At 36.5% G+C, this 23,352-nt stretch overlaps 3 protein-coding genes across 3 annotated transcripts; all 3 read right to left on the minus strand.

Moving 5' to 3' along the window:
- Nucleotides 1-267: 267 nt before the first annotated feature.
- Nucleotides 268-6,406, minus strand: LOC135693813 (acid-sensing ion channel 3). The gene is made up of 6 exons (XM_065212386.2): nt 4,263-6,406; nt 3,646-3,799; nt 3,129-3,188; nt 2,376-2,553; nt 1,233-1,324; nt 268-776 (listed from the first exon to the last, which is right to left on the minus strand). The coding sequence occupies exons 1-6, from the start codon at nt 5,094-5,096 to the stop codon at nt 631-633; spliced, it is 1,464 nt and encodes a 487-aa protein (XP_065068458.1). The 5' UTR covers nt 5,097-6,406; the 3' UTR covers nt 268-630.
- A 637-nt stretch (nt 6,407-7,043) lies between these two features.
- On the minus strand, nt 7,044-13,296 carry LOC135693814 (acid-sensing ion channel 3). Its single transcript, XM_065212389.2, has 6 exons — nt 10,828-13,296; nt 9,538-9,691; nt 9,075-9,134; nt 8,515-8,692; nt 8,052-8,143; nt 7,044-7,389 (listed from the first exon to the last, which is right to left on the minus strand). The coding sequence occupies exons 1-6, from the start codon at nt 11,635-11,637 to the stop codon at nt 7,229-7,231; spliced, it is 1,455 nt and encodes a 484-aa protein (XP_065068461.1). The 5' UTR covers nt 11,638-13,296; the 3' UTR covers nt 7,044-7,228.
- Nucleotides 13,297-13,439: 143 nt separating this feature from the next.
- On the minus strand, nt 13,440-22,734 carry LOC135693822 (eukaryotic translation initiation factor 3 subunit G). Its single transcript, XM_065212404.2, has 10 exons — nt 22,610-22,734; nt 20,638-20,681; nt 20,231-20,319; nt 19,503-19,562; nt 18,645-18,752; nt 17,630-17,780; nt 16,917-17,054; nt 16,477-16,613; nt 15,226-15,332; nt 13,440-13,588 (listed from the first exon to the last, which is right to left on the minus strand). Exons 1-10 carry the CDS (start codon nt 22,621-22,623, stop codon nt 13,570-13,572), a joined length of 867 nt encoding a protein of 288 aa, XP_065068476.2. The 5' UTR covers nt 22,624-22,734; the 3' UTR covers nt 13,440-13,569.
- Between the last annotated feature and the right edge of the window lie 618 nt (nt 22,735-23,352).

The raw sequence follows: 23,352 nt of genomic DNA on the forward strand, positions 1-23,352 counted from the left end.
GTGAGGGATTCACTCGACCAAAAGCTCGCTTTTTGGTAAATGAAATAAACTCACTGGATTGTAATACAATATCTCTGAATTACACCGCACCAATAAAGCCCCATCGCCGGTGGCCCTGCAAGACCCTTCCATTTCCCCCTCAGGCCCGTCGGAACTGGGGGCTGGGGGGATGGAGGGCTGGGGGCTGGAGCTCCCCAATAATTGTCAAACTGCAGTATGTTTTCTTTATAACAGTGTACTGAATGAGAAGGAAAACAATTGGCAGCCCCACCCCCCCCCCCCAATATGAATTTCGTTCCGACGGCACTGCCTCTTAACGCAGAAATTTATTAGATAAGCAGCCAAGTTGAACTTTAAAGTTTAAAAAACTGCAAAGAATAAATACCTAAACAACTGAAATAACGAAGCATTAGGGAATAAACTTCAAATATCAAGGAACTGGGTAATTATTTACAATTTGAAATACAATGCACGTCCGAAAGAGAACAGTTGTGTCAATATGTTGGCTAGGTTTCTTAGAAATAACATTTCTCCCCCTTTAAATGTAATTTTGAACGTTTTCCTAATATAATTGTAATCGATTCCAACAATATCACATTATCCTACAAACAGAATATCGATCTCCGCAGATTACTGCGACAATGATTCGATGTGGGTCTTCTTTTCACGCCGTTTCTCAAACTTTCGTAAGATGCATGTCCATATGAAATCGAATAGCTCAATAAACGTCAGAAAACTAGCGCCAAGAGATGCACCAAGTAGGCCTCCGAGCTCACCTACAAATAAATGGAAATGGAGGAATAATGATTAAAAGGGAATGCTATTAAACATGGGTGCTTACTGCTTACAATCAAGGTAAGCAAAGAGAAGTAATCACCAGATGAAAGAGCAAAACAACAGCAAATTGAAGAAAATTGAATTTTGCGAGGGCTGGTCCCTGTTGCTTCTACTGTCCCTGCAGTTAATGCATCCTTGCTCTCAATGAATGAACAAAAGCCATATTTGTAACTTGACGCATGAAAATTTAAAGCAGGTTGTGAATTCGACAGCCGTTTATCAACCACAACATAGCTGTGCTGGAAGGATCTGCCATGCTTCTAAATGTCAAAAGCCTTTAGGCCAATAAGGTTGTGAAAAATATCAACTCGACCAGTTGCTGATTAAAATATAATGCATGTATATAGATGTAAACTGTTGTTGAATCAAATAAGATGAATGAAAAATTGACTCACTGTAAATGTCTCTAAGGGTTTTAGCAGGGCTTTGTCTTATCACAATATGACTCATTTGTTGAAAGAACACATCCAGCTCGATTACATTTTTTCTTGGAAAGAAAATTAAGTTAGATTTATAGAAGTTTTAACTTCAAATTCGTAAGGTTATATACAAGAGCATTGCCGGGAGAAGTTGTTCCCAAATAATGCTGAATTGATCAAAGGGGCAAGTTTTTTAATTAGAACTATTATGAGAAAAATTAGGAGAAACCAAAGAGAACGATTCCCCAACCTAAACTAAAAAAATAAAAGATCTAATCGAACAAGAAGGTATAACATATTTCAAGAAATATGGAAAACAAACTCAGTTTGTTCTCGATGTCTTTACGATGCATAATATAGAAAAAAACAAAGTGGGTATTTGAGCAGAAACAAATATGTAAACTATTTGACAAGCAATCTTGTCAAGCATTTTGCAATGACACAACAATTCTAGAAGTTTACGAAATACCAAGTTGTTCTTTGAAAACCTTTCATTAGGCAATTTCCTGACCTTTTTCACTTTTTAATTTAGCAGAATCTCTGCAAAGGGAGAGTACAGCTTCCTTTGTGCGCCCAGCTAAGAAATTGTGATGTAGGATGTATAATATGAAACCTAGCTGCGGCGATGTGAGAAAGATAAGGACACAACATGTCACCGATGTGAGAATGATTAGGACACCGATCACCAGCCTAAAAGTGGGGGGGGGGAGGGGCTGAAAAGGGTATGACCAAAAATTTCCGAGGCTCCTTTTGGGAGATAATTGCCTCTTACCACTTATTATTTATAAACAGTCCAATTCAGAGAAGATATTAATTACTATTAAAATAGATATAATTAGCTTGAGGATAATTAAACATCAAGCTAACCAAGAAAATACAGCTTGTCATTAAACAAGAAAAAACATCTAGAAAAAGAGCTGCTGCTACTTAGCATCCGTTGGAGTGAATTTTCCAAAACTCCGTTAGAGTAAACTTTCCAAAAATTTTCTAACCTACTTTTCGGAAAAAGGGGAGGGGGGCTATAGCCCCTGATAGCCCAGTGGCTGCTCAGTGCAACATTTTTGCTCTTCATTTCACACGCGTAACTTTTGGGTTTCTAAAGCCAACATTAAGCAATACCTGAAGTAAATCAATGCAGACTCGTTGGATTTGGAAATCCCAATGTTCACCAAATGATTGGCAACTTCGACAGCATAGACGTCCGATGGAAAGTAAGCATAACTGAGGTACGGGGTGTATTCCACAGACTCACAGGGGTCAGGGCAAACACATTTGTTTCCATGTTTCCTAAAATTATCTACCACGTGAGAAAAAACAGTACCATTAGTTTAAATGAAAGAAAACTGAAGTTAAATTCTCGGAATAATATGCATTAGCATGTACACAGCTGATTTGATTTAAGTAAATTCAAGAACACCTTGAGGAGTATTTTGAAGTACATGTCAACATAATGTATAGACAGCTTCCTGTGTAATTCAACTCAATCAAAGATAAAGTAAATAGTAATTGAGTTATTCTTGAAATTTCCATTGCTTTTTTTATGCATCATCAAGGTAATAGTAGCCTTCCACCAGGCTACAAGTAAAAAAAAATTGAACACTAAATTTTGATCAATGCTTGTAAAAAATCTCTTTAGTCAGAGCACAGAGCAATGGATGAATGTCCTAGAGATCAGAGTTAGGCAGACCTTTGGATCCCCAGGAAATGATTAATCGAAAGAAGGCGCCATCAGTTAAAACAAGGCCTTAAATCCATTGTCAGGTTGCTTTATCCACATATGCTCTTGGCATCATCTAAGATAAATAAAATACGTTAAGGGTCAGCACGTAATCTTTCTATTGACTTTGATATAGTGCACACCAACTGACTTACCAAGTGCAGGAAGTACACACTTTATAGACTTCTCTAAATCGCAAAGCTCGAAATCTTTTCCTAGAAGAGCAAAAGGATGGTTATTTCATTGCTTGTTTCACATTCAAGAGTAGCTTTCATATGGATTCACAAGTTGCATATTACTCTAGAACATCTGAATTGATCTATCTAGTGCAGGCACTTTTATTCATCCCTTAAACAGCTTTGATACAATAATGGTCCTATCCTTCTGTTAAGGCATATGTAAAAGAATTGTAAAAGCAGCTATATCAAGATTGAACAGGAGAAGGAAGAAAACAAGCAATTTTCAAACTATCTGTCTAGGCTGAAAGCTCTGATAGCAAACTTTTTAAAGTATATCTATAGAGTAAACATAAAATTATAAGCTTTGATAGATTTATTAAATACGAAAAATACTTAATGCAAAGAAGGCCAAAATTTCACTTTGTCACAATACATGCAATAATGCAAGCAAGATTTTTGCTTAGGTATTGACAATGAAAATTCCATAACATACCATCAACGAAATTTATTGGTGCGTAGCAACCACATTGGGCGTAAATGTATTTTTCCTGGCAAATTCTAAGGCAGCCATTCAACGTGTAGGCACTCCCAGTTTCTAGAGGTTCTTTTCTGCAAGCAGTTGTGTATGGGGGCTCTAGATTGAGCACCTTTGTAAAGACAAAGGATAATTGCAACAAGGTTTGCTATTTATAAAGGTTAAGGCAGGGACAGGAAAATTTTGAGCATTCTAAAAGACTTGAGTAATTCAATTACCAGTCTACGAAATTTCTGAAAATTGAAGATGCGTGCACGTTTTGAGAAGTCATTCTGAAGATCAAAATCACAGGTCTCTTGTCTTCCAAACTTAGTGTCTTGTTGATAATTTAGAAAAATATCATAAAAGAAGCGTAAAAGAAAGTGCTTCCTAGAATTCTAACCTGTTTGATAGTAAACCAACAGTGTTCTGTAGGGGAGAGGGGGATGATTGGTTTTGACCTTGAAAATTGACGTCAGTGTTGCAAGACTTTTGGCAGGCATTGTAGCATTACATTTTCACTCATTGCAGGATTCACAGAATCCGGCGGAAAGCCTATACTGTATACTCTTCCTTCTTACATAATCATTAATTACCTTTCGTTTAACCAATCCAACAAGTGTGTGTGTTCCAGGCGACAATGCAAAACCATAATCTCTGACCAGAGGCAGTTCCTTTTGGTCATGTATCAGCATTTTCCACCCTGCTGAGAACTCATGAGTAGGCATCAAAACGTACTCGTTTGCCTGCACGACGAGGCGAATTTTTAAACCGAACCCAGAGCCAGGTTGTTTTACAGTTAATACTTCTTTGCCAAAGCGTTCTCTTCCAAATTGTCCTCCTGGGTTAAAAGTATAACACTGTCCTGAATTAGTAAGAACGGGCTTAAAGTAAGACTTGTTGCAAGAAATTTCATTGAAGGTGCAGTTTAACAGCATCCCACCTTCCTCGTAACTGTTCAGATTGTGCCCAAAGTATTTATACATATCTTGAACCTTTTTACCACTAATATAAGGAATCGTCAAATTTCTTTGGGAACCTTTCAAACCAGCCATACTTAATATTCCGGCCAAATTAAACATTTGGGAGTAATTTGCGTCTTTGCTTGCCTCGTTGAATTTACTTCTTCGAAGTGTATTCAAGTTGCAAATGGTGACGGCTGGGAAGGACACCTCTCTTTCTGACACCATTGTTATAACGGTGTTGACTTCGTATCGGAAATATTCAACCACTGTCGAAGTAATTGAACCTAACAGGACACTGAATCCAGTGACCAACATCAAGGCCCATGTGAAGCGCCGAATTCTACTAAATCCTGGTGATGTGAACCTGATTCCATGTACCGATGAAGAACTGACAAATCCATCCCACGACTTCGCGATTGTCAACGGCTCTGCGTTGACTGTTGGCTCATTTGGCACAATTGTCATTTTCTAGTGGAATAGAGCAACAGTTTCACTTTAAAGTGGTATAATTCAGGCTACCCGTTCAAAAGAAAAAGAACAAAAAACAACCTTGCGGTGCCACCATATAAATTGAAGCTCTAATCCTCTGCTATTGTGGATTTCGCCGGACAGCTTTGGTTGAAAAACGATTTCTATCAACTGAATGCAAGCTTTTCTGAGGGAACTTATTAATCTAATATTTATTATCGGAATGAAAGAAAGTTCTTGAAGACATTGTAAAGTAAGCAAACAGACTAAACAGCTTCGAAGTTTATGCAGCTTGAATTTCGATATATTGTTGCTATGTCCACGGTTGTAAGGCTAGCGTCAATGCAGGATTTCATTTCCAAACAGATTTCTATAGAAAGGATTAGAACCCACACAGTTGATTTCATTGCAACAATGCTTGCTTAACAAGGCCCGACTCTGCAGATTGATGATTAGATGAGGCTTACGGTAAATTATTGATTTTCAGCTTAAACGGTGTTACGTTCATTTCTATTTGATGTAACAGTAATTTTTCTTGATAGAAAATGTACGACATTGCTTTGGAATTGAGTTTCTATTGAAACATTTTCATAGGACTTTATGATATAACATGTTTATCATATCTATGGATGCTAGGATTTTTATAAACAGCTTTTTGATGGTACAAAACCTAAAAGTGGCTTTAAAAGAGCAAACGTTTTAATCCATACTTAAGCTTTTCGTCTGACACTCTTCAGTGTATAAAAGAATCGGCACTGATTGAGCAACCTTAACAATCATATGCTCGCGTTTCTGATTTCGATTAATAGCTGGATATATGTGTCATCTACATTCCCGGACAAAATTATTGATGCAATTTTTGCAATTTTCTCATCTATGATGCCCCTGTAAACTTGAATCCTTCCTTAGTAGTTTTATCATTTGGGCTTCACAAACATCCGTTGACCATTGAATAAAAGATGGGGGATGAGGAGGTATTTTTCAAATGAAAGAGAAAACATCAACTTTTTAAAAAAAATCTACTATCTTTATCCGGATTCTAGCTAAGATTTTCGACCAGTATTCTGACGTTTTATGCTCTGAGGAGTTATATATGGTGTTTCAACTCGTGTTTTTTTATATATTGGATTTGACTAAGAGAGCTCTGCGAAAAGTCTGAAGAATGACAGAAACGGTCGTTTGATATCCTAAGAGGATTCTGGGACCACAACAAGACCTAAGAGGACATTCGTGGTGTTGTACATTGCTGTTACAAATTGTTTTTTAACCAAACTTGTCAGGTATATACTGCATGTATTCTGTCCTTGATCACGATAAAAATGCTTTTATTTGATATTTGATCACCCTTCTCTTTGGCGCCTCAGTTATCACAGGACCATAACTAATGCATTGATTGATCAAAGATTACAAAACGAACACGAGAAATGAAATGGCAAACGTTAAACGCAAGACTTTCAAAACAGGAAACAGCATTTGACTGACAATCATCGAGGTCAAATATACAATTTTACAAAACAAGACCTATATACCTAGGGCGTGGCTCGGGAGAAAGCGGTTAGGCCCGCAACTGCTCTTTTAGAGAAATGATAAATTTGAATACGGTGCTTATTTTGCTTCTGATATTTAGATCGACAGGTTTTGATGGCTTTTATAGCCACATTGCGTTACAAAAATTCCTTCAGGGCCCTCCTTTTGAAACCTTAGCTACGTCACAGTTACGCATTCTATTTGGTTTTAAACCAGACTTAGATGCGCATAGGTTTTCCAAGCATTAACATAACCTTGAAAATACTTTTTACATAACCCTTATACTTTTTTGGAGATAACATTGAACAAACACAACATAATATCTCATTAGTGCCCAAACTCCTTAGCATATATAACCGAACTGCTTTATCATATATAACGAAAACTGCAAAATAACATAACATTGTCATCTGCAAATCAATCATGGCTGAGTTCATACCGACAAGGAATAAGAATATTTACAATTCTACCGAAATCTGCCTAATCTTGAACAACATTATAGTGAACTCTAAACAAGCATTAAGTTCGTTGACGGCCTTGCATCGTAATACAACAATACAAAGCGCAAGTACCAATACTAACTGACATCACTACTAACGATCTTACGAGCTAGGTCCTTCATTACCTACAGAAGCGACACGAATAATTTGGCCCCGCTTCTTTTCAAGTCTTCTTAAGAATCTTGTTGCAAGAAAATCCATCAACTCGATAAATGTCAGAAAGCTGGCTCCAAGTGAAGCCCCAAGTAGGCCACCAAGCTCACCTAGAATACACAATAAAAAGATAAATCAAATTATTTGCAAAAGCAGCAATCATTTTTCGTGGAAATATGAATGTGCGGCTTTCTTTGAACAAATAAGGTTGCCTTATTCCTGTTCAGATTAACCTTTGGAATTGGCTTCTTAGAACTTCTCCTCCATTTAAATCCTCTAGCGTCGTGTATCTTTATTTCATTTAACTTTTGTTGTATTTCAATTCAATATACAGTTTTCAATTTATTAATAACTTAGTCGTTTATGTAGCTATTAATCAACAAGTTTTTAAAAATGACTGGACTGGACTGGACTGGACTGGACTGGACTGGACTGGACTGGACTGGACTGGACTGGACTGGACTGGACTGGACTGGACTGGACTGGACTGGACTGGACTGGACTGGACTGGACTGGACTGGACTGGACTGGACTGGACTGGACTGGACTGGACTGGACTGGACTGGACTGGACTGGACTGGACTGCTTCTTTCAAAGCTTCCTTACAACTGTTTTTAGCAGCATACAGACATATCAGGATGTTATCAAGTGTTTCTATGTTTGTCTTGAAGTGAGTACCCGAGTGTGTGGCCAACCAATATCACTAAGCAAAATGAAACAGCAAACAATGCAAAGACATTTTAATGTAATGAAAACCAGAAAAAACCCATACTGTAGATGTCACGAAGAGTCTTGGCAGGGACTTGCTTCACAATGATGTGATCCATTTGTTGGAAGAAAATATCCAGCTCAATAATGTTCTTTCTGAAAAGTAATGAATAATAAGCGTGTATAATGTTGTGTCTTCAAAGAGAAAGATTCAGAAACACATTAAATACGACAAGGGTATCCCTATGGTTAACCAACTCAAAACGAACACAGCATATAATAAGATATACTATAATCACGTGATAATAACCATAACGATAACAGAGTTTTCTTAACATTGTTTATTAGTGTAAAATTTTTGAGTTTATCAGGACAGGATTAAGAAGTTTTTAGACAAGTTTTGCCTGGTTTCCATTATGCTGATCTGCGTCATTCATATAAAATAAGTTGTTCCATCTATTATGCATAAAACCATTTTGCTAAAATCATCCATACAAGTGGTGTTAATATTTGATATGATCATTTACCTCAAGTAGCTTAATGCTTTTTCGTTTGAACTGGCAACACCAAGGCTCACTAAATGATCTGCTACTTCTACACCATAAACATCAGAAGGGAAATAGGCGTAACTCAAATACGGGGTGTATTCCACAGACTCACAAGGATCCGGACAAACACAGTCGTTACCGTACTTTCTGAACATCGCTTGAATAAAAAGATATATTTGTTGCAAATATCTCTGCAAAACTTTCATTTGCTGAAGATACGTTTATGTAACTGCAAATAGGTAGCTGCTATCAATCAGCTTTCTTTTACATAAATCAGTTTAAAATAAAGCGGTTTTATGATTTCATTGTGAGTGCACGAGTAAAGAGAAGTATGCTGTTATGTTGATAAGTGGAATGGTTGAAAACACACGGCAAAAAACCAAGAATGCAAAACAAAATACCAACACACAGTTGTGACGTGGGCAAACACGTTAGGGTTAGGGTTAGGGTTATTAGGTAAAGGTAAGAGGCAGAAGGTTTACATAACTGTGAAGATATGTCAAGACTTTAAATATTGAACAGTCTTAAAAAAATATTACCTAAGGCTGGAAGGACACAATTGACTGATTTTTTAAGATCGCAGAGTTCACTTGCAGTATCTGTAGTAAAGAAGACAATACGTTAGCAAAAACTGCATTATCAACTAGTGATTCTATTCAGGAAGCTTTGACACAAAAGAATCATTGTAGAATGTAGTCGTATGAACGCAAATCTTAAAAAAGCTGGAAAATATCACGAACGTTCATTTGAAAGTAAAATTGATCAAGAAAACGCTTTCGTCGCTATTAAAAAAAATGAAAGCAAAAGCTTTCAAAACTGGTATAATTTCTTAGATAAAGATTTGTAAGACTTTAGCGAGGTTTTGTTTTCTGGGGGTGTGTATGAAACTATTTGTCTAGGACACCAATACAGCGCACTTAAACCTCACCCCTTACACTGTTCATAGTTATGCAAAAATCTATTGCTTAAATTGCCATGGACAATGTTTCTAAGACTCCATACCGTCCATAAAGCCAATTGGTGAATTACATCCACACTGTTTCCGAACATACATTTCTTCACAAACGCGAATACAGCCTTTCAATGAGTAGGGGTGTCCTGTCGCCAACGGCTGCTTACGACAAGCTGTTGTGTACGGTGGTTCCAAGTTTACAACCTGTTGATTCAAAGAAATCACCTTTACAAGACAAATTCAAAACATATGCTGTGGGCTGGGCAATATACGCAGGAATGATTTGTATTTCGTCTCAACTCGATACGGAAATGTGGGGGTATGGTTAAAATTTTGGCAAAGTATTTGTTGTGATGTATTCCATTTATTTTGAAGATGCCTTTACATAATCAAACATCAGTCAAGGGTGCTACCTAGGCCTTTAATTCTGCCCTTTCTCCAATGGCTAGTAGCTGGCGTGGCGCCGCCACTGTTTGTTGTAAACCATGCTCTGCATAACGTTTGAGCATTCCTGTTGCTCTGGGCGAGCTTTTAGCTTTCTATTCGCTTTTTATGTGAAGCTCAACCAGGTCTACGTCAATGTTGCGAAGAGGGGTTTTTAAAACATAAATGGCCAAGACATTGGCCCACAGTTGGGTCAAATTTCTTAAAAATTTAAAAGTTAAGTCATTTGCTGAGAACAAAGGGTTCAAAATATATTTTTGATCCCAACATTGTATCTAAAAGCTCCCAAAAGTTTTTCTATGTAATATCAATAATTTTACACACCAATGCTCATGCAAAAAATAAGTGTAAGTAGCCAATATCTACTTGTAGCAGAGCGTGAAAATGGTAGGCATAACAACCTGATTTAAATAAGACTCCAGCTTCACATTGAATGATTGCCTTACAAATATTTAAAAGATCTATCCCTAATGATACCTTGCAGCTGTTGATTTCAGAAATATAGATCAAAGAGCAGAATCGTGTCACGCGAGTGCATTGTACAAATAGGGTAATCTGTTCGTAGTATTTATAAAAAATTGCGATATTTTTATTCCTGTCTACAATTAATGTGTTATTGAGACGGTAGGCGCTATGGTGTTACACAAGCTTCCTATTAGAGCCCCTTCTTGTTACTGCGGCAAAACTTGCATTAGAGATCATACACAGTTCTTATTCTGTCTCTAAGAGGAATTCGCCTCGTGCAAGGCTGAAAACCAAACCATCTGGAGAACTTAAGATGCAGTAATATGGCAAAGTATTTCCTTGCTATCAACATTCCTGCTTTTGGGAACTTCCGTATCTGAGAGTGAGTGTGCAATAGAACGATTCTAACATTGAAAGATAAGACTTGTTACCTTTCTCTTGACTAGACCAACGAATGTGTGTGTGCCTGGTGACAAAGCAAAGCCATAGTCAGCAACCAACGGCAGTTCCCTCTGATCATGGACAAAGATCTTCCAGCCAGCCGAGAATTCTTGCGTTGGCATCAAAACGTAATCATCTGATTGAACTGTTAACCTCATTCCAAGCCCGAAAGAGCTGCCAGGTTGGGTGGCTGTTAGAATTTCTTTACCGTATCGCTCTTTCCCAAAGTCTCCACCTGGGTTGAAAGAATAGCACTGTCCCAGATTGGTAAGGACAGGCTTGAAAAAAGACTCATTGCAAGGGGTATTACGGTAGGTGCAGTTCAGCAGCATACCACCTTTGGAGAAAGGGCTCATATTATGCCCAAAGTATCGGTACATTTCACGTACATTTTCGCCGCTGAAGCTTGGGATGGTTACATTTTCGTTTGAGCCAGTTAAATCCATCATGCTCAAAATTTTTGCAAGCATGAAAAGTTGCGAATATTTCGAGTTGTTTTTGGATTCCTCAAACTTGCTTTTACGTAGTGCATTTAGATTGCATAAAGTAACAGCTGGGAAGGCTGCCTCTCTCTCCGAACCAACGGTGACGATCGTATTCACTTTGTATTGGAAATACTCTACCACTGCAGAAACTGTGAAACCAAGCAGTAAACTGAGCCCCGTGAAGAGCAAAATCCCCCATGCAATTCGGCGCGTACGGCTGAAATCGTGTGACGTGAACTTGATTCCATGGACAGTTGATGAGTTTGCGAATCCATTCCAGGTATTGGCCACTACCCTAGTATTATCAGAACTCATCGTGTTATATGCTTGTTCTCATTCGTTCGATTCATTGATAACTGCAGCGGCAGTACCCACAATTTATCTATATTTGTTATCTGCAAAGATGTCTTATAACGAAAACTTTGATCAACTGGCTCGGTTAATCCATTTGCAAATTTCTTTAGTTGAGCTGTTTCATTCCTCTATTGCAGCTTTAGACAAAAATCAACACGATTCTTTCGAAATTAAAAAGCTTTTTGAGCTGGCTGTATTTGGGAAATCTGCAAAGACAGTCTTGAAACAAGTTTCAAAGTTATTTACAAGCAACACAATCAGCTTGGTTAATATTTATATTCAAATGCGTAAACAGCTCTTATTGGTCTGTTGAACAAAGGACACAAAACAAATGAACAAAAGAATAAGCTAGATCAAGAACCGCATTTAAGCACTAATTGGCAAAATCCTTTATACCTGGTTGTTATGCGCCTTCCGAACTACAAGTGCAATGCTTCTCATGAATGGCTTTGTCGTGCCCAGCTTGCCTATGCAAACATTTTTGATCTATGCTTTCGTACCAAATATACCTCGATTACGTCACCAACGTGAAATATTTGATATTCTATTAACTATGATGTGACTACTATAGCCGAAGCTGTGAGGTGCACTATACCAAGTGTACACAATAACACCTTCAACTTTGAGTAATCGTAAGGAACAGCAAAAGAAGCTGGCGATTTTCAATGACAAGAAACAACATAACATCTTCCCTTTCTGAAAAAACTTATTGCATCTTTCAAAACATCAAAGCCTTCATATCTTATTTATGTGGATTAAAGAAACCTTTTTGTATTGGGATCTGTCATACAGGTGTCCTCCGTCAAAGCAACCACTATTATTGAAAACAAAATAGAAAACAAGAGAAGACGGAGATTAGGTTGTTGACAGTTGACTAAGATGCCTTGATACGAACGGCATAATCGTCCAACAGCCATACAGAGTATGAGACATTGAAGAATTGAGACTGGGTCCCAATCCAAAAGCTGATCGACAACAAGTATATAAGAAAAAGAGCGCAGATTGATTAGCTGTTTCTAACTATCGTTGTTTTCGGGGGAGAGTGCGCTGACGGTCTTTTATACAGGGGACAGATGTTGTTTTCTAAACAACACTTAAGCAACAGGGCGTTCCAAAGACTTTTGGCAGGGATTGCAGTATCAAAAAGAGATGTCTACATCAGTTGCTCGAGAGTTGTAGTCTCATAACAAGCAAAAAGCAAATAGTTTTAATTAAAATCGGAGTCTTTTTCGATTAAAATCACTTTCAGGCGAGAAACAAATTGTTTATCGAATTTTATCAACCGGAGTAATTTATGCCTAATTCTTTCACTGGAGCTTTTCATCCTAAGGTGAACTCATCCAGAATAATTCAAAGTTTTGTTGCAATCATAAAGCTTCAGGCTATTTCAGAGCTCGCTCCAAAAGTGCAAACACTCATTGATCCCAAAGTGTTTTCTCCCTGTTTAAATGAAACAGAAATGAAACGCAAAAACCAAACATTAAAGGCAAATGTTTAAAAGAGTGAAAAAAATGATTCTTTTCTGCACGGAAAGGTAAACAGTGTTTGACTTTCATCGAGTCAAATCATGTTATGCAAACAAAAAGGTGGGGCTTGGGAAACTAGCAATGAGGGAGAGGGTAGGATGTCATCCGTACGCACAATGCACGCACTATTCAGTGGAATGCCCAGCAAATCAATCAAAGGTTTCTCGTTTCGTTGGAGATAGCATAGTAACTTGCAAATATCCCCGGGTTAGAAGGAAGACAAAAAGACTATGCAGGTTTAAGATGGATAAATAGATTGAATTTGCATGTAGAACATGTAATTACAGGTCAATATTTGCCGCATCTTCTGGTAGCCGGATGGATGCTGTTCGAACATTTCCCACATCAATTTAATCAGCATGCAGATTCAGTTGTTGGTTGATGGCCTATAATAAGAAAATCACACGTTGGTTGAATATCACGATTATAATAACATTTATCACCACTGACCAACAATAAACTGGAATTCCGCTTTCCTGGTTTTCAACTTGCCTTCTACATTTAGAAAAAACTATTTCATGGCAAATTATAAAGTGGAAATTAGTTCTGCACCCAAACCGCTATTGAATCAATGGGCAATGTAGATTAACAGAAAAAGCATGACAGGGAACATGCAAAATAAAACTTAAAGATGAAATGGAAACATAAAATTAGATGCGGGACAAAATAGGCTGGTGCCCTTGAATTCTTGGAACTAACACAGTGGATGATTTGAACTTTGTTTAAATAGCCCTCCATTATTTTAGCTCCAAAACTGCCAGTTGAAGATTGTACAATTCAAGAAAGTGGCAGTTCAGCTTTGAATGAAACAAACCACTACATTTTTGACTAACAATTGGAAATGGCCTGAGCAACATAGAACATTTGCAGCTGAACGTCAAATCAAAACAAAATAGCTGACCGTAGATAAGAACCGAGATTTAGGAACGAAGTGCAACGGTGGAAACTTTTCTAAACATGCCATAGGCGAGAACCAAGTGGAATGAGGGGCTGAGGGTAAAATGTGGAGGACATAGATCTGCCTATGCAAAGAATTCTACTAAACAAAAAGTGAAGAAATTGTGTGCAAATTGAGGTTTCTCACAAATTTTCTGTTTTGCATTAATCCAAAGCTGGTTATTCCACCCACTAAAAAATGGATAACATGCCGACCTTCTTCTCCCTTTGGTCTCCCAAACTTACTTCCAGTGCTTGATGTATTTACATAAACGGGTGTTATTAAGGAGCCATAATACGTTTTGATTATCAAAAAGTCGGCTTCGGGCGCATTTAGGCTCTATGTTGCCCAAGACCATTTTAAAAAAAACTGCAAAACTGTTTAGAGAATAACGCCCACGTGCATTTATCTATTTGTAGGGTCTTCGGCCTGGAAATGATTACTGAGGAATTGCTTATTTGCTTTATCCACCGTAATCGTTCCACATTACAGTCATGGTTCATCTAATCCAAACATTATACATTTGACGATCTTGTTACGATACTTATCCATGTCATTTTGTCAGTAATCTTTGCTTGGCGGAGGCTTCAATCCCAAAAAGCAAAGGATCTGGTCAGAATCTTCGCTCGGTTTACTGAGCTTAATCAAAAGCTGAAAAGTCTGCTATTAACAAAAGACTTCTAGATGGGTAGATGAAGTTCCATTTTCATCAATGACGGTAAAGTGAAAACATGTCACACATAATTCAACCACACAGAATTGGTGACCAACTGTGAAAAAAGTGTTATGAAACACCGAGGTCTGTTCACATGATGTCAGATCGGATTCATGCGTTCACACGACCTCAAAAGAGATCTGATATGATTCCATTCCACATTCACAGTGGAATGGTTTGACTCCGCAAAAACGATACGGAGCATATCGGATTCAAGCATCACCGTGTGAACAGAAGGCCTATCCAATATAAAAAGGGATCCGATACGAAATGAATCCGGTATCGTTCGAACATCGCCTGATACTTCCTCGTGCATGCAAGCAATAGAGCATAGTCAACATGATTTATAGGGCTTCTACAGGTATACTCACTTTGCCCATTCGACATTGAGAATAAGATGATCGTAGCCATATCCTTGTAGAGCTTTGATAGCCCTGGCTGCATCATCGCGACGGAGGTAACTGATGAACGCGAATCCCTAAAAACAAATCAATATTCAAGTGAGAGAATGAAGACTTTTTTGCAAATATATGACACAACTTGATTATAAAGCCCTGGCAATTGCTTTTGAGACAAACACCTAAATACAGGCCGTTAAGCCTGCAAGTCTACTCCATCACCTACCCCTTTTCAGCAAAATGTATGTACTTTGATAACAGAGATATCAACATTGAGCTTGGGCGAAGGGAAACCACTTTAACATCATCTATACGGGATTTTATGCACAGAAACAAAAAAAAATTTAGTTGGATAAATTTTCAGCGGATAAAAGTAAAGTAAAGACAATTTCTAAGAAATTCGTTGTTAAAAATTTCGCCATGGATTTTTAACAGAGAAAAGGTTAACATCATACTACCACTAATCTATGAGGCAAAACCAGAAATTTTGCTTAATATTCAGTCCCATAAGAACTGGTTCCGTGGAGACTTGGGGGCTTGAGCATCCACTGGGAATTTGGCTACCTCTCCCCCCCCCCCCCCCCCAAGAAGCATTCCAACACACAACAGTATTTCAGGAAAATAAAAATAAATTCGGTACATTTTCTCAGTTTATGTGTAGGCACTCAAAGAGCCTCTACACTCAGAATCATTTGATTATAAACATAGTATAATCAAAAGTATAAGTATAAAAATTAGGAAAGCATATGACCATTCCATTAGAAAAGGTAGTCTGGAATTTCGCTGTCTGTAGAGTTTATATTGAAAAGCTCATATACCTTGGACGTTTGAAAGAAATTGAACTATACAAAGATAGCAGTGGAATCTTTTGAAATCAGCGACAAAAACAGTTAGACCTATTTTATTCGAACGATGGTCAAAATAAAGATAGTTCAAGAACTGACAATGATGATGACTGGATTTAAAGACTCGTTGCTAGCAATGAGCCATTGCGCTACGCAAGCATCCCATAATGCATTTTCAGACAGTCTGAAATCAATTATGGTTAATCCGTAGAAGTTTACTGCCATTGTTTGGATTGTCGCCTGGATAATTTGCCACCCTCGCAAAGGCTCATTGTTAGCAATGATTCTTTAAAGGATACACGAATTCGATTCTGACCTCTTGACAAATTTGATATTCTCATCATAAACAAAAAGCGAAGAAATACGCATTTATACTCACTTTTGATTGATTTGTTATTTTATCTTTGGCAAGATAAATTCTCGAGATCTGGCCAAAGGGCCTAAACAACTCCTGTAAGTCAGATTCTAGAGTGTCCTCTGAAAGATTTGTCACCCTAACTGTTGCAGCCTCGTCAGCTAAAAATAAACAACATCCAATTTTGATCCCATGTTCACATTTAATTCGCGAAAAACAAAACAATTTGAATACAACAACTTTTCTTTCAATTAAATTTTAAAGGACGTACAAAAAATGTCCCAATGGTTACATTTATTATCCTGCAGCAGCAACTGACGCTTTTTAATAATTGCTAGAAAGAGCAGTTGAAGGACTGTCAAATGGAGAAAATGTCTATAAAATGTGTACTGAAGACAATAAATAAACACGAAAATTTACGAGATTCCCAAAATACACCCAGATAGAATTAGATCAGAACTCACTTCTTCTACCCTGCATCGTCTCCCCTCTTTTAGGAGCACCATCTCCTCCCCTGAGGCTAGGAGGAACATACTTTGAAGGCTGACCTCCTGGGGCTGAAGCGGCAGGAGCCTGTCTTGCTGGATCCTTCTGTGTTGCAGCTATGATAAAAAAATAGAAAGTAAAACTCAACCCTCGGCATGACATGTCTCTAAGCGTGGGGATATTGAACTCAAAAAATTAGCATAGTAAACTCAAAGTATAATAACATAATGACAAGCATACAAGACATTGAATATTTTTAAAACGACCCAAGGAACGACAAAATAAGAAATTTAGCCAAATAAAAAAATCTGTGCTTCAAAATATCTAGGGACATACCTTAGAAAAGATACTGGTTAAATGTTGTTTATATCAAAATATAATTTCTAACTTGCGTGAAAATGAAATCGAAGTTTTTTCTTTAAAAAAATCCTAGTCTAGCTTAAATTTTCCAATTAACAAAAGTTTGAAAATCAAGAATTCGACGTTTTGAAAAAATATGTAACGTTTCCCTCAGGAACAGGCACTAATGTGTACAAAATTGCAATAATATGGAGAAGCGATATTTTCGAGAGGCTTAAATGAAACAATATTTTCTTCATAGACCCCTAATAAACCCCAAACCATAACATTAAAAGCATGGTGTGCAACCCAACAGAACAAATATTTTTAAATTTGAATCTCTGATGATTACCTTTGTCACTTTCTTCCTTCTGCTGCAAAGAGGAAAGGCTGTCCTTGTATGGACATTTTGTGGTCCAATGGTCGCCTTTACAAACACGACACTTGACAATCTTTTGACCTTGCAACTTCTTGAGTGGGTCATCATCTTGATTGCTAGCTTCCTAAAACGGGATTAATCCAGTTGTTATTATCCACTTATTCAGTACAATAGATTTTAAGGCTTTCGTTTGTTGAATAAACATAATCAAGAATATTGTGTCTTCGTGCAATTCTACTTAATTTGATTGACAGGATTTGATATCATCATTGAAATGCCATAAACAAAATAATAAACACTCTGGCTGTTAATTAAATTTTCATCTGTTATATCTAGGTTCTTACATAAGAGGGCATTTATTGACCAAATTTAGCAATAAAGAAGAAATATCTTACTCTATCATATAACAAAACTAAAAACCAAAGAACTGCAAGTCATACATAAATTAAACACTTCAAATTCATCAACTTTGATAAAAAAGCATTTCAAGCAGCAAGATGAAAAATCAAGTTTTCTTCTCAATGAAATGAAGGGGGCTTATTGAAGGCTCACTTTGGATGTCTGTGGGAAATTGGCCTTTCCATGGTTTTTTTAAAAAGGCAGTTAGTAAATTAGTCTCATTGAATCTCCAACGATTTCACCCACGGGCAAACATTTATAGTACAGAAAGAGCAAAAACAAAATATACTAAAGTACATTATAACTTTCAAACCACTAAACTTTGTGTGTGGGTAGACTGACAGATATTATCATCTCCTTTGAATTCTTTAACTATGTGAGGGGATGGTGTTTGCTTACTGGTCAACACAAGGAACCAACAAATGCAACAATTTTACATTTGACATTACATTTGATCTACACATGGATATAAAGTTTCTATTTACTTTTCTTCACTATCAGATGTTTATATATGAAGATAAATAAGTGCATAAGTATGATATATTTACACTTGTCGATGCCATTTTCAGAATCTTTGAAACAAACAAACCTCTTTATTGAAAACAAACTTCAAAAAGACATCTTCAGCAACATAAGTTGTTGATGGATCTGGACCATGAGGGTTGTCTCTGGATGCTTCACCAAACTTTTTCAGCATCTGAAACACACAGGATAACAATTCGTTGAAATGGAAAAAAATTATTGAAGATGGACGTTAGTTCCTGGTCCATCTTATCAAAGTTGGCAGTCATAAGAGACCTCTAATTGATCTGTCCTGCCTGGATTTTCTCATGAAGTGATTTCAATCCATGAAGGTCTGAGAGGTCCTTCTACAGGAAAAGTTAATTGGAGTAAAACAAATAATTCTTTGGCAGACCAGAATAAATACACTGCTTGAATTGAGGGGTACTTATCTTATATTTCACCAAATTTTTGTGTCTCTTTCATTATTACATCTCATCATGTATTTACCATACAACTAAAATACTACATTCTGTTCTAGTAGGTCAAGATTGCTGAGGATGTCTGAATAGACAAATATTTCAAAACTTGATATATTGCTGGCTATTCTCTAATTTTTGTTTATCTATGATAAAATTTCAAGAAGGTGAACAGATTACAGTAGTTAATCATTCACTATCACAGATGAAAAACCACAATTGATAATCCATAGTGTGTTTCTTAAAAACTGGTAGCGCAAACAAAACAGCCCAAACAAGAAAATTGACATGACTAATATATAAGTACTAACATTAATGTTTAGTTAATAACTGAATAATTATTCAGTTAGAAACAAATTTACAACAAAGAATGCAAATAAAGGGATATTAGCTTTTTAAAGAGAAAACTAAAAAGAATGATTTTTAAGTAGCAAACATAGAATATTAAAACAGCATAAAACTCTAACCTTTCTTTTGGCAATAGATTTCGGAACCTTTCGATTTTCTAGCTTGTAAACTCTTGTTATCTGTATTAAATATTTCAAAATGCTAGCTAAAATCATTTCAAAAAAGTAAAGCACTGAGCAAAAAATTTGTATTCTTTATTATAAAATTATCTATATAATTGTTAAACTGTGCCATGTTCGTTCAAAATTGGTTTGTTTTCAATTTTCAGCGAGCGTGACGACAATCATGCGCTCGTTTAAATCTTCCGACGTTCGCAGACATACCCGCATTCCCATACCCTTGCTCGCTTCAACTTTCTTCCCCTAAATTAGACCCTCTTTCTGTATTCCAGACAACCTTGAACCTTTTGGCAATGGTCTTGGCTGTTCACATAACAAACTAGAACAACGAAAAATGTTTTTTGGCGTTGATGCCTCTTTGATAGTTTGACACACCAATAAGCCAAAATTAAACCCAAAATTCTGTGATATGCAAGCACTGATTACATGGGCTTCAACTTTTGCTCAAATTTTTAGAAGATTCGAAAATTTACAATTTAGCTTCATCTGCTTTTGAACATTGCTTGCTAAATATACAGAAGTTAGTTTTTTAAACTGATATGATAACAAGTATTTCCTAAGTGTATTTACAAATTTTGCTGACATGTTTCATACCAAATTTCTAAATAAAAAATTTCATCTTGAGCATCAATTTGATATCTATGAAAAAATAAAAAAATGACACATACCTTGACCTTCTTACCCTCATCATTTCTCTTATATTCAATTATTGTCTTGACATCATCTTCAATAAATTCGTTTAGTGGGGGCATTTCATCTTATGAATAAAATGAGAATCATAATGTCAAAATTCTGGAGTTCATTTAGTAAAAGAAAGCAAAATAAATACAAAGAAGTGTGAATATAGTCCTTCAGGATACTTCCTTCAGGATATTCTTTGTTTACTTTTCAGGATTTTGATTGCTTTCTTTGTGTTCTAACATTGAACTGCAAATTAATAATGTTATACAAAAAAGATAATAGTTTATCCCATCTCTCCTTGGAAGGCTCAATCCAAAGCCAACTATTTGTGGCATCAATATTTGGTGTGTTGAAAATTCTTGAAAAAAATGAAATAACGGAAAAAAATATTCACCAGTTTCCTCATCTTCCATGAGATCTCCCCATCCTAGCTTGTTGCTAAAAGGCAATATGAAATGATCTAACCAAACAGAATTTTGAAGAGCTAGAAACTTAGCTACCTATTCAGTAAGTACAGTTAGCCAGTGGCGAAGCTAGAGGTCATGCAGGTCATGCGAAGCATGACCAAAAAGATTTCTAGAAAATTATCTTTTACTCTAGGACAAAATCTCTAGATAGTTTAGATGGGGTTTTTTCACATTGAAAGTTCTCCAAAATCAAAGAAAATTATTCTTTGCATACTTTTATGTAACTCCGTAGGCGTTAACATAGGGTTTCTACATTTGAAACTCAATAAAGGTCAAGGGTTTCCAATTTAGTCATGCAAATATCACAGGGATCCCAATTTAGTCATGCACTTTCAAATGTGCATGACTAACCCTATGTTTGGTCATGCAAAACCACGCGAAACAATGGAAACAGCCCTGAAAACATGATGATTATTACGTTTTAGTCATGCACTTTTGGAATGGCATGACCATGACCTTGATCGCATTGTTTCCCTGTTTGAGTTCAGAAAATGAGACTGAAGAGGAAGTATGCAAGTTCACGAGGAAAGGGATTTCGTGAAATGTTAACCTGCAAGTAATATAGCAGCAACGAAATGAGGAAAAGTAACAGTTCCATGGCTTTAAAGGATTGATGTAGCAAAATAAAAGTTGGCAATGGAACAGATTCTTCCTGTTGTGGACTATGTTTGCTAACACATATATTTAGGCCTGTGTCAACGAGGATATGACATGCACGAACTAGGCCTACAGCGCCTGATAATAAGGCAGGCAACACTCATGTTGCAAGAAAAACAATGAAACATACTGCTTGGTTTTAATATCATTTTATTGCTGTGCTGATAATTGGCAAGCCCAAAGTATTCCATGCTTTGATAATAGAATGGCTAGTGGACTTACATGCTAAATTTCCATTGAAATATTCAGAATGAGTGTCTCTAGAACTTGTTGTTAGTAAAAGAAACACAAATGCTTCATTGTTGTTGCTTTTTAGAGACATGAAATGCAAGTTTTAGATATAATGAGGCATGAAATTAGTGTTGTCTTAACCTTTTCAGTATTTATCTTATAATGGCCTTTTTTGTTATTGATGTTTGTGAGATGGCAGTATTGAGATTGTTTCAGAGGAGAACTCTCCATTTTCTGATTATAATCTGTTTTGATAAATTAAGAATAATGAATTAAAAAAATGAGGTGTAGCATGAACATAGACTAGGGGGCATTAATTTTTTTATTTGTAAAATGACACTATTTGTATTTGTAAATACAATAGTTCTAAGTAGGGAATTAGGAAAGGGTCATCAAAAGTGTATTTATCTTGTCAGAGCAAAAGTGTATTTATCTTATCTTTGTCTTGTCAGTGTATGTATCAGAGCAAAACAATTATGACATTTGAGACAGAGCTTTAAAAAACGCCTTAAAACACATTATTTCAAACTTGCTTTTAATACTTAATAAACTATTTTAGATACTTTTAGATACACAGGACACTGGTCATTAGATATTGTAAAGCGCCAAAGATAAACAGGCTTTCAATTTGGTTTCGGGCTATAAAATTTTAATGTATCAACTCACTTGGCTGGACAGTGGAAAATGACAAATATGGAACGCACTTGAAAAGGCCGAAAAGCTACATCAAAGTTTGAGGAGAAGTTTATTGACTGACAAAGTTTAAAAATGGGAAACGTCTACGGTTATTCGAAAACTTTCGAGACTAAAGCAAATTGGCACCCTTTCCATGTTGGCAATGATTAGAAGGGATATCAAAGCAAAACCAAAAATGTCATATTCTGGGGAGAAAAATCTTTTGCTGTTTGTTAACACAGGAAGTTCTATATAACAAAAACTTCACGAAATCTCAAATAGGTCAAAATAAGCATATTTATTCTTTTGAAAATAGTATCGTAGTATTATATTTACTCTTCTTCCACCATTATGTTAGCTGTTCTATCGTAGCTTCCCCTTGTCGAATCTACACCAGATACACTCGTGTGTTCAAGATGGCGGCCAAGTCAAAAAGGACTGGCCTCGTTTTCGAAGTTAGTTTTTTAGCGCAAGAACGAAGATAAAAAGTATTCTATACTGTCTAAAATAGGGAGTTCAAAATTTACAGTGCGACATACCTGTCAAGGTACTGTGGTGTCTTGCCACAAAATTCTGTGTATAAAATGGTAATTTAGCTATAAAAAGTCACAGATTTTGCCACTCGTCTTTTACTTGTTTCAAAACAAATGCGAATAAAAACTGAATCCAAATATAAAAACACACGACTCAGTATGAGCATTACATACTGAAAAACAGTTACAGTTAAAGGTTTACTGGAGCAACCAACAATAAAAGCTACAAACTACATAGAGCATCTTCATAAAATTACCCTGACACGAAATATTTCGTTTTGTTTAAAACAATCATATTGAAAAAGCACATCGCAGGTGTAGGAAAAAGTAAGATTTTAGCTTATTCCGTTTGCCGTAAGATTTGAAAGTTACCAAATTGCGTAATATTTAAGCAAGAAACGTAAGACTTGACAAATATGCAAAGCTTCTTTGATATTTGAGATATCTGTCTATGGATCATATTTGATATCCATGTTTCGAGAGAACGTTGAAAACTGACCACCTACTTGGTGAATCTGTGGCTATTTGGTGAGCAAAGTGTTAAAT

The sequence above is a fragment of the Rhopilema esculentum genome, chromosome 11, assembly GCF_057945365.1.
Source record: "Rhopilema esculentum isolate cy_ngs chromosome 11, ASM5794536v1, whole genome shotgun sequence".
NCBI classification, from domain to species: Eukaryota; Metazoa; Cnidaria; class Scyphozoa; order Rhizostomeae; family Rhizostomatidae; genus Rhopilema; species Rhopilema esculentum.

Coding starts and splice junctions, on each gene's coding strand:
- LOC135693813 (XM_065212386.2), bottom strand. CDS start 5,096: ATGACAATTGTGCCAAATGAGCCAACAGTCAACGCAGAGCCGTTGACA. Junction 3,800..4,262: donor TTGGATTGGTTAAACGAAAG/GTAATTAATGAT, acceptor GTCTTTACAAAG/GTGCTCAATCTAGAGCCCCC. Junction 777..1,232: donor AACCCTTAGAGACATTTACA/GTGAGTCAATTT, acceptor ATTTATTTGTAG/GTGAGCTCGGAGGCCTACTT.
- LOC135693814 (XM_065212389.2), bottom strand. CDS start 11,637: ATGAGTTCTGATAATACTAGGGTAGTGGCCAATACCTGGAATGGATTC. Junction 9,692..10,827: donor TTGGTCTAGTCAAGAGAAAG/GTAACAAGTCTT, acceptor TTGAATCAACAG/GTTGTAAACTTGGAACCACC. Junction 8,693..9,074: donor TTGTGTCCTTCCAGCCTTAG/GTAATATTTTTT, acceptor TTTTTATTCAAG/CGATGTTCAGAAAGTACGGT.
- LOC135693822 (XM_065212404.2), bottom strand. Junction 19,563..20,230: donor ATGAGGGTAAGAAGGTCAAG/GTATGTGTCATT, acceptor TATTTAATACAG/ATAACAAGAGTTTACAAGCT. Junction 15,333..16,476: donor AAATAACAAATCAATCAAAA/GTGAGTATAAAT, acceptor ATTTGTTTTTAG/GGATTCGCGTTCATCAGTTA.